General features: G+C 42.1%; 1 protein-coding gene across 2 annotated transcripts in view; it reads left to right on the top strand.

The window, feature by feature from the left end:
• ulk4 (unc-51 like kinase 4) overlaps window positions 1-12489 on the top strand; it is a 227143-nt gene extending 214654 nt beyond the window's left edge. The window contains exons 37-38 of one of the 2 annotated variants that reach the window (XM_002940722.5): window positions 8206-8294; window positions 12290-12489. In XM_002940722.5, the coding sequence (XP_002940768.2) occupies window positions 8206-8294; window positions 12290-12353 (153 nt within the window). In that variant the 3' untranslated portion in view covers window positions 12354-12489. The remainder of the gene's footprint in view (window positions 1-8205; window positions 8295-12289) is intronic. The other variant, XM_018094985.2, reaches the window with a different exon arrangement.
• Window positions 12490-14328: the final 1839 nt, after the last annotated feature.

Here is a 14328-nt window from a genome sequence, read left to right as displayed (position 1 = left end):
GGGCACTATTGAGACAACTGAAGGTATGCCTGCAGCTTGAGATTAACTCTTTATTATCCTTTTCTTCTCCTTTAAGGTGGACATATACAGGCAGATTTAAGATGCTGATTCAGCCCATTGGCCCTAGGGCCAATGATCATATCAGACCACTTTGGCCCAGCATGCAGGTGGCCAAATGAGGCCCAGGTCCACTTGTAACTTGTCCACTTGGCAACCTTACCAAATGAGTATTTCTGCCATGTATGGCATGCCTTATAATTACAGTGGTAATATATAATCCATTTTTTATTAGAGCAGAATAGTAGGGATAAGTGAGCACGTGCCATGATAGTTTAGCTTTAGAACCCAATACTTAAACCTAACACTTGTGATCATTATGCTAACAAAAAGCATTGCAGATATGTGCACAAACATAAAATAACATTTCTGCTGCTGTTTCTAAGGTCAGGTGGCAAGAACAGACATTAAGGGAGATGAAAAGCACAATTTGGCACTCACTTGTGATTAAACCTGATGATTCACGGCAAGATCCGCCATCAGACGCAGCATCAATCAGTGATCACTGAGTCATTTACATCCAAATAATGCCAACAAGTCCCTCAGAGCAAGGAAAGTAGCACGTTCCCAGCAGGGTTCCCTACACAAGCAGCCCGTTCAACCTTTACCTAGATTGCCTGTGTACTCCCCAAATGCTATGAGACAGAGCCAAGACATTGTACAGGGCAGCTAACAAGAGTATCGGGTTAGTTTCACTGGTGCATTGCAGATTTTCAGATGAACTATCAAGATCAGCAGAGTGTTTATTCAGGCACACAGTGGGCCCACTGTGCAGCCACACATTCAAAACACTGCTATTTCCATGGCTGGAACAGATGGCGTTAGGTAAATATATATATCTATTAGAATAGGGAATTTAAAGACAAAGTATTAAACAGAAAATGATTCTCTAAACACTTGTTATTCCTTTTAGCCTCATACACAGAAGTATGAACATGATATCAGAATCAGAACATGCAGAAAAGAACAGGTTTCATTATATTTCCTGCCAGAGTCTAGGCATATAAATACATTGCAGTAGGTTTTGTATTCACAGTCTTTAGGAGTGCCCCTCCCCCACTATCGGCCCTAAGGAGATGGAAAATGGCCCAGTCTGAAGTCCAGTTATGGTGAAACTTGACAGTAAATGGTTATTCATCATCTTTAACATCCTTAACACTGTTAATTAATGCTATGGACATGTTTTTATGGTGTCTTTCCAGGCCCAGACTGGCAATCTGTAGGGGCTGCTGTAAGATCCCATAGACAGTCACTATTTTTTGGGCTGGTGGGGGTGCTGTTTGAGCCTCTGTGTACTGGAAACCCTATGGTCTATTTTAAACCCCAGTTCAGACCTGTGTCTAACCATATTCTGAGCTAAAGGAACAAGAACAAATGTGTCATCGCAAAGGAAGGCTTGACTAAAAAGACTGAAGGCCAGTGTTCTGTCCTTATAGAAAAACAGCTTTATGTTTGAATAAAGTGGGGCAATTATTCCAATTGACTCTGGAAGAGGTGTTGGTGGGTCTGCCTTCCCTGTCATTCTCTCTCTCTCTATTTCTTGCTGATAAACCATTTTAACCACACTGCCAAAAATATTCGGCCAGTTGTGGGGCCTTGGGGAGACTGTTTGACAGACCATCCTGCGATATTACAGAAGACCTGTCTATTCATCTGCCGATCAACTCAAAACAATTAAGAGAAAAACGCACTAGAGCAATAAGTATAAATGTGAAAAAGCTTAAGTGTATATTAAATGCTGCAATAGAAGAAACAAATCGTACCAAATATAAAGCTAAGACCCGGGTGTAGATACCCCGGGTCTATCACTCAGTCCAAAAGGTTGTAAGTACATAAAAGTGCGGTAACAAAGCTCACCGTAGTCCAAAAATAGGAAAAAAAAGCTCCAGCAGATTAACTGCAAAACATTTATTATGGGTAGTGGTAACACGACATGTTTCGGGTTAATACCCTTTATCACTTGATAAAGGGTATTAACCCGAAACATGTCGTGTTACCACTACCCATAATAAATGTTTTGCAGTTAATCTGCTGGAGCTTTTTTTTCCTATTTTTGGATTTTTGCAGTTGTATTTGGTTGCAGCACAGAGCAACAACTAGGAGCTAAAGCATTTTTCGTAAGTACTTTATACAAAGTTCACCAATAATTTTTCATTTTTCTCACCGTAGTCCAGTGGTGGTCCAGGTGCTCGAAGCCCCGAACCCGTAGCCAAGGTGAACTCCAAAATTGAAAGGGTAACACCAAGCACACCAGACAGCAGGATATTCTTTTTAAAACTCGATCTTTATTTGTCCATTAAAAACAAAAACGCCTAACGTGTTTCGTACACTAATGTACTTAATCATAGGCAGAGATTGAAACAAAACATGGGAGGGTTTTTATAGTGAAGTGGCCAAAATTCAAACACCAACGTAACAATGATTGACAATTCAAACCACACCCCTTCATTCTTAAGAATGAAGAATATCCCACATATTACTACTAGAGTAATTACTGACATCAACATACAATCAAGTCAAAATAAGTTAAATTAATTAAATTTTAAATGTACATGCCATCAAATATTTGTAAGTCAAAATAAGTTAAGGTTTTTATTTAAATTCAACATCGAATATATGAACGGATCGCAACGAAGTTTACTATTAAAGCAAATGAGATCCAAAATAAACTAATTTGTAGAATTGAATTGTGATAGCACTAATAAGTTAATTACAAAGTCCAAATTATTAGTTAATTAATAGATTCAATATTAAAGAGGGAATAGTTTTTTTTTCTCCTTCTCTCATATTAATATTATCTCATTTATGGTGAACTCATCAATAGTGATCTCGTTTACAATAACTCATTTCTTCATTAAAACAGTCCATTATAATTATATTCTAAGATAAATTCATTGAGCTGACAAGATGATGACAATAAATATACAAGTATACAGATAAGCAATATAACAACACAATTGATTTGTAAATAAATTAAACATAACAGGTAATATCGAAAACAGAATTCAAGCCATTAGGATGACGCGTGCCCAATTGAAAGATCCATTTGACTTCAAGGCGCAGAAGTTTCTCATATTTGTCTGAACGGGGCTCAGACAATCTGCTATGTAACCTGTGCCTTTTCTCCTTTTTTCCAGCTTCAATGGCTGCCCCCGGGGCTACACCAGCTTATTATATATAACCTATAGTAGAGTTACTGTAGCAAACACACAACTTTTACCAGTGCAGGGCAACAGTACATTATATTTCTTTTACTTTAAAACTCTTTAATTTGTTGGTGTTACTGTTCCTTTAAGTTTAAGAATGAAGGGGTGTGGTTTGAATTGTCAATCATTGTTACGTTGGTTTTTGAATTTTGGCCACTTCACTATAAAAACCCTCCCATGTTTTGTTTCAATCTCTGCCTATGATTAAGTACATTAGTGTACGAAATGCGTTAGGCGTTTTTGTTTTTAATGGACAAATAAAGATCGAGTTTTAAGAAGAATATCCTGCTGTCTGGTGTGCTTGGTGTTACCCTTTCAATTTTGGTATTCATCTGCCGATGCCTCATTTTGGAACGCAGATTCTCCTTCTCGCTTCCGCTCTGAAATACTTGCTCAGACCATTGGCCCAAACCAAAAGCACAATTCTACTGGCCATCTGCACTCATTGCCTAATCACACACTTCAGACCCTGCTCCAATTTCTTAATTTTACTGGTTTTATTTTAATTTCCAAACACTGACACCAAGGGGCCCATTTACTTACTCACGAACCGGCCGAATGCGTCCGATTGCGTTTTTTTCGTAATGATCGGTATTTGGCGATTTTTTCGGAAAATTATCGCGACTTTTTCATTGCCATCCGAATGTTGCGCAAAATCTGGCGATTTTTTGTAGCGTTAAAACTTGCGCGAAAAGTCGCGCCTTTTTCGTAGCTATTCCGAAAGTTGCGCAAAATGTTACGATTTTTTCGTAGCGTTTGGATTCATTCATTCATTCATGGTGACTTTTCTTGGGCCAGGTTGGAGCTGCAGGGTGCCATTGAGTCCTATGGGAGGCTTCCAAAATCATGCTAAGTCTGAAAGTTTCGGCCGCCGCTTACGAGCGCTCAATACGAAAAAGTCGCGACAAGATACGAGCGAATCATAATGGCTACAAAAAAACTCGCATTTTTCGCGAAAATCGTATTGGTAACGAAAAAGGCGTGACAATTTCCGAAAAGTCGTAAAGGCGCCGAAAAAATCGCAAAAAATACGAAAAAGTCGCAAAATGTTTGTTTTCCAATCGGAATTTTTCCAATTCGGATTCGAATTCGTGTCTTAGTAAATCAGCCCCTAAGAATTACTTTTTATATATGACATTGCTTTATGTTAGAAAGAATTCTTAAGAAAAATGATATTGTGTGCATGAGTGTTAGTCCTTGGGCTGTGGCAGCTTCTCTTGAAGGGCTTGAATTGATGGACTGGTTTCTTTTTCAACCTAAATTCCTTATGTGACTATAAAGATGACAAAATTTCATCAAAATTGACCTCCATCCATGAACCTTTAAGGTTGTGGCACAAGTGAAGAAAACATGATCTATTACCTTTCATGCCCAGTTTATAAATGCAGTAAAAGGCACGGCATCCGCTTATCAGTGGCACAAGGTGTGTGCGAAAATACAGAAATATGCATTTGTGCAGCAAACTCTCGTATGCACCGACACATTCTGTGCCTGCCAGTGCATTAGTACATGGGGGCAGAAGGCAGCAGATTGCGTTTTTTAAGCTATTATATTTAGGGCTTGTTATTTAGGTGGTGAATCTGAAGGATTAAAACTAAAGACGATGGAGATGTTATACAGGTATAGGATCTGTTATGCAGAATGCTTGGGACCTGGGGTTTTCCAGATAGGGATCTTTCTGCACTTTGGATCTCTATTCCTTAAAGAGTTTGTTCACCTTCAATTGCCAAGTCATTTTAAACCACCAACAATGCTCTCAGCGTGTTAGTTCATTTTCCATTAAAAAAAATAAATAAATAAAAAGGCCACTGTAAGAGCTACTTATTATACCTGTTAGATCAGAGCTTCTTCTGTCTCTCTGATCAGTTTTCTGAAGGGACACACTGAGAACTTCTATTTGCTTACATCATCACGTCCAGGCTTTGCCCTTTTTTCCTATTGGACCAGTTCATTGGTTGCTTGTGCACTCTAACCACTTGCATACATTGAAAGATCATTGGAGATCATCTCCCTTGCAATGGCATAGGAAAACAGACTCAGCATATCACAAATCTAACATACTGTTATGTTAGATTTGCAGCATTCTGCAGGAAGTAATGGCAGACTGACAGGAGACACAGCCAATAGGAGTTAAGTCTGCTGCCAGTACCAGGGCCGCCATCAGAAATCACGGGGCCCCTCACAACAAAATTTTCAGGGCCCTCCTCTTCCTCCCACGCTCTGCCCCCTAATGGCCCCTCCCCCAGTGACCCCTCCCATCAGTACAAAGGACACACAAACATTGGTAGCCAGTGCCCCTAAAACATTGGTATCCAGGGCCCCCCTAATACATTGGTGCCCAACAACAGTGCCTCCCTAATACATTGGTGCCAAGAGCAGTGCCCCCTAATACATTGGTGCCCAGCAGAAGTGCCCCCCTAGTACATTGATGCCCAGCAGCAGTGCCCCCCTAGTACATTGGTGCCCAGTAGCAGTGCCTCCCTAGTACATTGGTGCCAAGAGCAGTGCCCCCCTAGTACATTGGTGCTCAGCAGCAGTGCCCCCCTAGTACATTGGTGCCCAGCAGCAGTGCCCCCCTAGTACATTGGTGCCCAGCAGCAGTGCCCCCCTAGTACATTGGTACCAAGAGCAGTGCCCCTAGTACATTGGTGCCCAGCAGCAGTGCCCCCCTAGTACATTGGTGCCCAGCAGCAGTGCCCCCCTAGTACATTGGTGCCCAGCAGCAGTGCCCCCCTGGTACATTGGATCCCAGCAGCAGTGCCCCCCTAGTACATTGTTGCCCAGCAGCAGTGCCCCCATAAGTCAGTGTGCCCCGTGGCCCCCCCTATTACATTGGTGCCCAGCAGCAGTTTTACTTCTGCTCTTCGGCGTCTTCTCCGGTGGCTTCGTATCCTTCACGCGCGACGCTTCTACACTTCTGTCTACACGCGAATGCACACAGGCCCTTTTATAAGGTTGCGCCCCGTGCGTAGACGTCACCCGTACACACGGGGCGCAAACATCTAGCTGACCAATGACAGGGCCCGGATTTTATTAAAGGGGGCCCGAGCTACAAAGAAAACTGTAGCACCGCCAGGCCCCCTTTAAAAGTAAAAATTGCCCGGGCCCGGGACAGCTGTACCCGCTGTGACCCCCTGATGGCGGCCCTGGCCAGTACTATGTGTAACATCATATAAATAAGCAAAAAAGCGACTGTAGTGTTTATAGGGGTCACTGACGCCCCCAGCACAGGGTCTGTGTAGAAGTAAGGGATCAGCAGAGGGAGATTCTGAGGTGAATATCTCTCCAGCTGCACATTTTTTGTTAACTGTATATGGCAAAGATTGTTCTATTAATGTGAACTGTTAGATCTGTGTATGTTGTACAAAGGTGAACAACTCTTTTAAGTCTGCTAAATAACATCCAGTGTTTTAATTATTGGAAAAATATGTGTAAATGATAATAATGATATTGTGGGGCAGACAGGGGGAGGTGCAGTTCTGCCCCAGGTCTTTTAGTCTGGGCTATAGCTTTGCTGCAAAAAGGTCTCTACAAAATAATGTGGGGACTGAAAAATAAAAAAATGAGATAAAGGCCACTGCCACAAGGGGGGACGATTCTCGACCTGTGATTATACAGGCCAAAAATCCACCCATTGTGGGACTGGCTGAAGGCTATTGTCAGACTAGGCTGTTTCTTGGTGTTTGTATAAGCACAGGTTGAGAAACAGCCCTTCTGTTGGAATCTGCACTCCCCTCTATCTGCACCCTAGTCACTACGTTGGCCTGAGTGCAGACTCACGGTGTGGATTTCAGCACTCAAATGCGTGAGTTGCATTTTTGCTTCAAAATCCATTGTGTGTGTCTGCACCCAGGCTGATGCAGTGACTCTGGGTACAACCCATTCTGGCGTTCCCCTAAGGGCACAGTCATGTGGTGGCTGATCTGCTTTTCTCAGCCTGCATTTCTTGGTATTTCTGGCTCTGCTACTGAAAGTGCGATGAATGATGCAGTAAATGTTTAGCAGTCAGTGATTCTCAGAGGCATTTGTATCCTGGCCATGAAACTATCAGCCACACTGTAGTCAGTTGTTTCTTTCTATGCAGCTTTTTTCCTGTTACCAAGAGCTCAGTTCAGCTTTAAGGCATTCTGCCTGCGGAGCAATGCTACAATGTGTTTTGTTTTACCTTGTAAATCACATGCGGCTCAGCCAAACAATTCTACTTCCCTACCACCAGTTGTTCCAGTCAGGGGCTCAGACGTGTGTGCTTATGTGAGTAAGAGCAAATGTTAGGTCGTGGGAGAACAATAATAAAACAGTATGTCAATAACTATAAGAAACAATCATGGACTGAATTTTGGCGGATTTTTAGAACAAAGACAGATTCACTAAGGATATGGCACCCCAATTCTGACAATATGTATTCTTACAGCTACCCCTTAAACAGCATCACCAGTCGTAATGTGCAATCATTGCTGATCTATATAAATAACATTTATTACTGTGTTGTACTGCAGACATGGCAGCATATGCCTCCCGGATGTTATTGAAATATAATTCCCAGCAGCTGCCTGGCCTTTGGCTGTTGCTGGGATGCTAGGAGTTCAAACGTATCTGTAAAGCTGGCTATACACAGCCCTTGCCAAAGAGAGAATTGCATGTGCTGGGCCATATCAGGCTAATCTGATCTTTGGCCAACAATCATACTGTGAGGCCTACTAAGGGCTGCTGGGAAAGAACCACATCAACAACAAGCCTATCCCAATAGATATGTGGCTGGTTTGGGGCCTGATATCTGTCGGGGAGGAAGTCGGAAAGTTTTAGACCCCAAGTTACCCAGTGCAATTGCAATGGGCTGCTCATCTGGTTATTACAACAAGAGACCTGGGAAGATCCACAACCTGATGTTTCTGGAGCTGCTTTTTATTTTTGTAATGGCTCATTGGCTTCTCTTCCTTTCCAGATAACATCAAATGAGAAACATTTAGAAAGTATGAAAGGTGAAGGGGATTTTCTTATACAAACAATAAAGAGGCTGGCTCAGGATGCCAGGTAAGAAAAGTCATGCGTGCAAATTTCCAGTGTACTGCTGAATTGCAGTAGGAATTGTGACCCTACTGCTGTTATGAACTACAATTCCCAGCATTGCTCAGCATCACCTAACAGGGTCTACCACTCTTGTCCAGGGCTGCCACATTTGTAAAATTGAATACTGGCCTTCCCAAGTTTTTAGTATTGTTCCCCATGTATACCATTTTATACCAAATGTTATTTGTACAGCCCTGACATGCATATGTGCATGTATAGCTCACTGACTCCTTGCAACACAACTCTATATGGAGAGACACGGAATCATGCAGGAGTGTTCCCTTGTTACTATGAACAAAGGAGCTGCTATTGCCTTACTCTGCTCATGTGACTAAATCTTCAAACTGTTTTCCTTCCCCTCCCACCCAGTCTGTTCTGTAAATCCCCAGCCCCCTCTGCACTACAAGCTTCTCATATTACCCCTTCTCCTTTTTATTCCATCCACCTCTTCGCCCATATCACTCCCTCCGAGCTTCACCCTCACAGAGAGGTCTCCTTTGATCCGGATTTGAGTGTGGGAGACTGCTGTGTTACTTGGTGTATTTATTTTTCTTAATTTGCTTTCCGTTTGACTCACATAATGGCCCTTTGTTTAAAGCTGGCACATAAAAACAAGTGGCACAATAGGTATTATAGTGAGAAAATACATTTGCAGCTCTCAGACAGATAAAAGTGAAGTGAAATGGCCCAGGATGGCAGCACTCCATTGTTCTCTAATTATCTAATGATGGAGAGGGCTGCCCTTGCATCTACTTACGGGGAACATTGTCATTGTTACACTACTACTACTTTGTTTGCCACCCCCGGCAGCCTGCGGCTTTTTGGTTATATAGTGCACATTTTGGCCACATTGAACTTATCCAACTTAATGGCCCAGTCAATGGAGTTATCAAATGGATGCCTGTGCATTTACCATCCAGCATATATTTCTGTTGTGAGAATTGTCTCAAATAGTCAGCCCATGTGATCATGTTTAATGTATGTGTAAAGGCAGAAGGAGGCTGCCCTCCTCCAATCAGTGGGAAGGTGCCTGAGTAAAGGTCCCCATACACGGGCTGACTATAGCTGCCGATATCGGTCCCTTGGCCTGGCTGACCGATATCTGGCCTGAAATTGGCCAGATCTCGATCGGCCAGGTTAGAAAATCCAGTCAGATCGGGGACCGCATCGGCTCGTTGATGCGGTCCCCGAACCGACTGCCCATAACCACAAATGTAAAGTTTCTTGCTACCCGATATCGCCCACCCGTAGGTGGGGATATCGGGTGAAGATCCGCTCGCTTGGCAACATAAAAATCCTTTGCTGATCAACTGCTTTAAACCCTGATACCACAATTATTTTGTTGCTACAAACCTACTTCACCCTAAGGACTACATGCCTTATATAATGCCACAATATCCTTATATTTAGGAACTGTCTAAACCAATACAAAACTAAAGGTGGCCATACACAGGCCAATAAAAACTGCAGACTTGGTCTGTCAGCTGTATATTGGCCCATGTATGGTGGCAGCCAACAGGCCTGCCCAGTGTCAGACTGGGGAGGCAGGGGCCCGTCAGAATACCTTAGACTGTGGGCCCACTCTTCAAACTATTTTTCCCTCACTCTTAACTCACCTTCTTTATTTTCTTAATCACTTCTCTATACATATTATTACCTATCCTTCCTTTCATTTCTTTTCTTTGTTCTCATATAGAAATGAGGAATGACCATGGTATAGGCATACAAAGCAAATGGCTGGGTGAGCATGGGGGCCCACTGACACCTGGGCCCACCGGGAGTTTTCCTGGTATCCTGATGGGCCAGTCCAACACTGGGCCTGCCTGATTGATATCTGTCTCGAGCAGGTTTGATTCTGCTGTCAGATCAAATATGTCATTTGTATGTCAAAGTCATTCTTGTCCCAACTGCCTGCATAGCTGCATTTATTATCTGGTCGGTGGTGCAAGGCCCAGACCTTTGGATAAGCCAGATATTGTCCCCATGAAGGTTAAAGATCTGCCACATGGCCAGCCTTAGCTCTGTCCTTTTTAGAATTCCTCCCATTCTTGCCAAGCAAGTTTATAAAAAAATGTTTAGGCCCCCACCAGCAAACCCCCTACACAATATGCCCAAAACACATCTGCTCAGTTTTATCAGATCAGCCATGTGTGAATGTTGTCTGTGTCACACTGCTTATATATAGGTTCACCCATCTTCTTCCCCCCCCTCCCCCCAATACAGCATTACAGTTCAGAAAATGAAAGATTGGCCTTTTTACATTTTTTGCCCATTTTCGAAAAGGTTGCCTGAGGATTCATTCTGACTCCTGCTGCCTGACACATTTCTATTTCCATATGCCCTTTTCTGACTGCAAACCTTTACCCTCTATTGTGATACAATCCAGATGGCATCACTTTGTGTGTCTCTAAACAGATTTAGTTTTATTATGATAAGGAATAAAAAAGTGTCTCTCTTTTGAGTTTCTAGTGCTCACTTTTTGTTTCTGCCTAGGGAATAGAATATTAAAGAGACATGAGTACAAACATGTTCTCAAAGTGACATATGAGCAGGGAGAAGAAAAACTGATGGGCGGATTACGCCTAAAATTTCCATAATAATATGTGGGTGATCCTTTTTATTTGCTCTAATAAAATGTATTATTCCACTAAAAGTCTCCCAGCTTTCTGCTAGTGCCTCACTTCCAAGCCCTGGGCTCTGTGTTACTGAACCAAAGACCGTACAGTAGCACTGGAGCTTACTTATAATGAATAACAGTTCCACGTACGTTTATCTATCTGTTTATCCATCAGTTGTTGCACAAATGGTTGGTGAGAGAATTTAAATTAAAAAAAATACCAGCTTGTTGAGAAGATGACAGGGCTCATGTACAGTATGTCCACAAGTGCACTTGCTCAGGGCTGGGGCTATACCATGACTTATGGGGGGGGTATAGCCCATACCACATTTCTGGTAACGTGGAGGATGCAAGACACAGTTCCCAGAGCTTATAGTATATGTTCTTTATAAAGATCCTAAATAAAGCTTGCTGCTTCAGGCACTGGTTTAGCCACTGTTGTGACCCAGTCTTAAATTGAGAATGGCATGCTGTTAAAAAAGTATCATACAGTTTCAGTTCAGTTTTCAGTTTAGTGGCCCACTAAACTCAATTCATATTCACGTACTATTTAAAGGGAAAATATACCATTTTGACATGAGCTAATTCAGTTGGGCTTATGTAAAAAATGTGCAAAGACACACAATAACTCATAATAGCCATAATCTACTGGCCACTGCTAGCTCCCGTGTCTGCAGTCACAGGCAATGTGTCGGCATGGGTGCAGACATACGGAATGCATAGCATCACTGTGTTTGTCCCACAAGCTAATCGATGGACAAGGTAGGGTCATGTATAGCTGCCTCAAGGCTCATCCAAATCAACAAAATAAAAAGGTCAAAAAGCAAATAAAGAGAGAAATTACATGTACAATGATGTGTAACTTCGGGGTTAATTGATGGTCGGTATCCACACGTAGTAGAAATATCCGAGGAGCTCTCACAAATACTGCACAGGGTCATTGTCAGCAGTGGAAAGAAGCCTGCTCCATGTGTAACACTTGGGACACTTCTGTTTTGGCGAGTTAAAGGCATGTATTTTTAGAATCCTTATCTTGGCTCATGAGATATATACGTTCCAAGCGCTTTGTGAAAGACACGCCAGAGTATTGTCAGTATATTATATAGCTGGATGGTAGGAACTGTAAAGTGGGCTAAAATTGAAGTCTGAATCTCACATGGGCAGGCTTGGGGTAAATGGCAAACAACTAGAGCTCCCTCTCCTTTAATGTTCACAAATGTTGAACTGGGTGAGTCCAAGATATAATGTGAGTACTAATACTCTGAGACCCCACCATTGTATTCACTTCTGTTTTAATGCTTTTCCCCCTGTATTAACACTTGCCGTGTTTTCTCTCATGCAGTTTGAATGCTGATGTTGCGGTGGCATCGCTAGCTCTCGAGGTTCTGCGCACAGTTGGACACTGACAGAGGCTTTAGTCACTAAATTCTTACTGTACATTGTGTGAATTTCCTTTTCTTAGCAATTTTTTCAGGCACTGCAATTGTTTTAATGTGTTTATAGAAATACAGTATATTTTAATAAAGTTTCATATGAGCAATCCTTTGGGCCTAGTTGCACTGTATGCAGATGTAGTTAATCACAACACTCCAGCTACAGAGAGAAATTACATTTTGCTGCACATTTCCTGTAACCAGTAGAATCTGAGACAGTCCTGAGATGCCTGAATGGAATATTCCATGTGTGGGTATGTACTGATTACTGAATGGTAATGCTCCAGAGCCCCACGCTGTTGCACAGAAAACAAGCACGCTAGCGAAGCTGCCAGTGATCCTCCTGCAGATAAACATTAAATAGGCACCTGGAGTAGGGTGACCAGACCTCCTAAAAATTCAGGGACATGTCTAACAAATGCATGTTGCAGTGTTATTGCATTTAATTGCAATCAGTGCAGCCCTTCTGGCTGGATTTTCTTGATGTGTCCCTGAATTTTCAAGTGATCTGCTCACCCTAACCTGAAGAGCACTGTGCCCAACAGCCAGTTGACTAAGTAATAAGTAAAAGAACACAGCTGTGACTTGGGGCAGACACAGTGAAAGTATCTTAAAATTATGAACTTTATTTCATCTCAGTGACAGAGAGCGAATGTAACATGGATCAACTCAGTTTTGGAGCAACAGGACAACCTGGGCCACATTGCTCTTTATTTAAACTGCAATTCAGATCTATTATAAAGTCACAGCAAATGCTACAAATTCTTGGGTTATATACAGTATCTTACTTATATCTTATGAAGATTGTTGCATTGGGACTTGTAGACATGTAAACAGAGATTTCTCCCATAACTGCCATAATCTATTCTAATGTCAAAGCTTCCACATCAGTTTCTCAGGTTCTCCCTCCCTGCCCAATGCCAACCATCCTTCTCCGTTGAACCCTGACATTTGGTATGGTTTTACAGATCACCTTTATCCATATTGCAGGTGACTCCTCAGAACTAGAGGGGTTTACAGCTTGTTCAGCTACAGCTATTCTACCCAAGTCATCTCAGGCTTGCCCACTGCTGATATTATCTCATGGTGCTACAATGTAGATGACAATAAGGTTTTCCTCCTTGGCCTTTCATTATCAATGTTAAACTGTGCTGCTCCTGCTCATTCCCTGGTAAAATCTCTGTCATGGCTGCCTGTTAAGCAAAATATAGCATAGGAAACATTCAAGCCCTTCACTCCTCTGCTCCTCACTACATTTCTTCACTTATCTTCCCATACTTTCCTGGCTGTCTAATCCACTCCTGGAGCCACCGTATTTTTACACCATCCGCACCCACTTCTATCTTTTGTTTTTAAATTCTAGAGGTAAGGAGCTGCAAGGTAGAACGTTTCATCCCTGAATTCCTCCATAGGGAAGTTGGAGTCCAGTGTGTTTTTAAAGCTGAAGTAATCTATGTTCAATTTACATAGAAGTGTGTCAATTTGAGGAAAATAATTTGACATACAGTGGAGGAAATAATTATTTGACCCCTCACTGATTTTGTAAGTTTGTCCAATGACAAAGAAATGAAAAGTCTCAGAACAGTATCATTTCAATGGTAGGTTTATTTTAACAGTGGCAGATAGCACATCAAAAGGAAAATTGAAAAAATAACTTTAAATAAAAGATAGCAACTGATTTGCATTTCATTGAGTAAAATAAGTTTTTGAACCCTCTAACAAAAAAAGACTTAATACTTAGTGGAAAAACCCTTGTTTGCAAGCACAGAGGTCAAACGTTTCTTGTAATTGATGACCAAGTTTGGGCACATTTTAGGAGGAATGTTGGTCCACTCCTCTTTGCAGATCATCTCTAAATCCCTAAGGTTTCGAGGCTGTCTCTGTGCAACTCTGAGCTTGAGCTCCCTCCATAGGTTTTCTATTGGATTAAGGTCCGGAGACTGACTAG

Source organism: Xenopus tropicalis, chromosome 6, assembly GCF_000004195.4.
Source record: "Xenopus tropicalis strain Nigerian chromosome 6, UCB_Xtro_10.0, whole genome shotgun sequence".
Lineage (NCBI taxonomy): Eukaryota > Metazoa > Chordata > Amphibia > Anura > Pipidae > Xenopus > Xenopus tropicalis.
The sequence above is the reverse complement of the archived record's forward strand: the minus strand, read 5'-3'. Positions and strand labels throughout refer to the sequence as shown.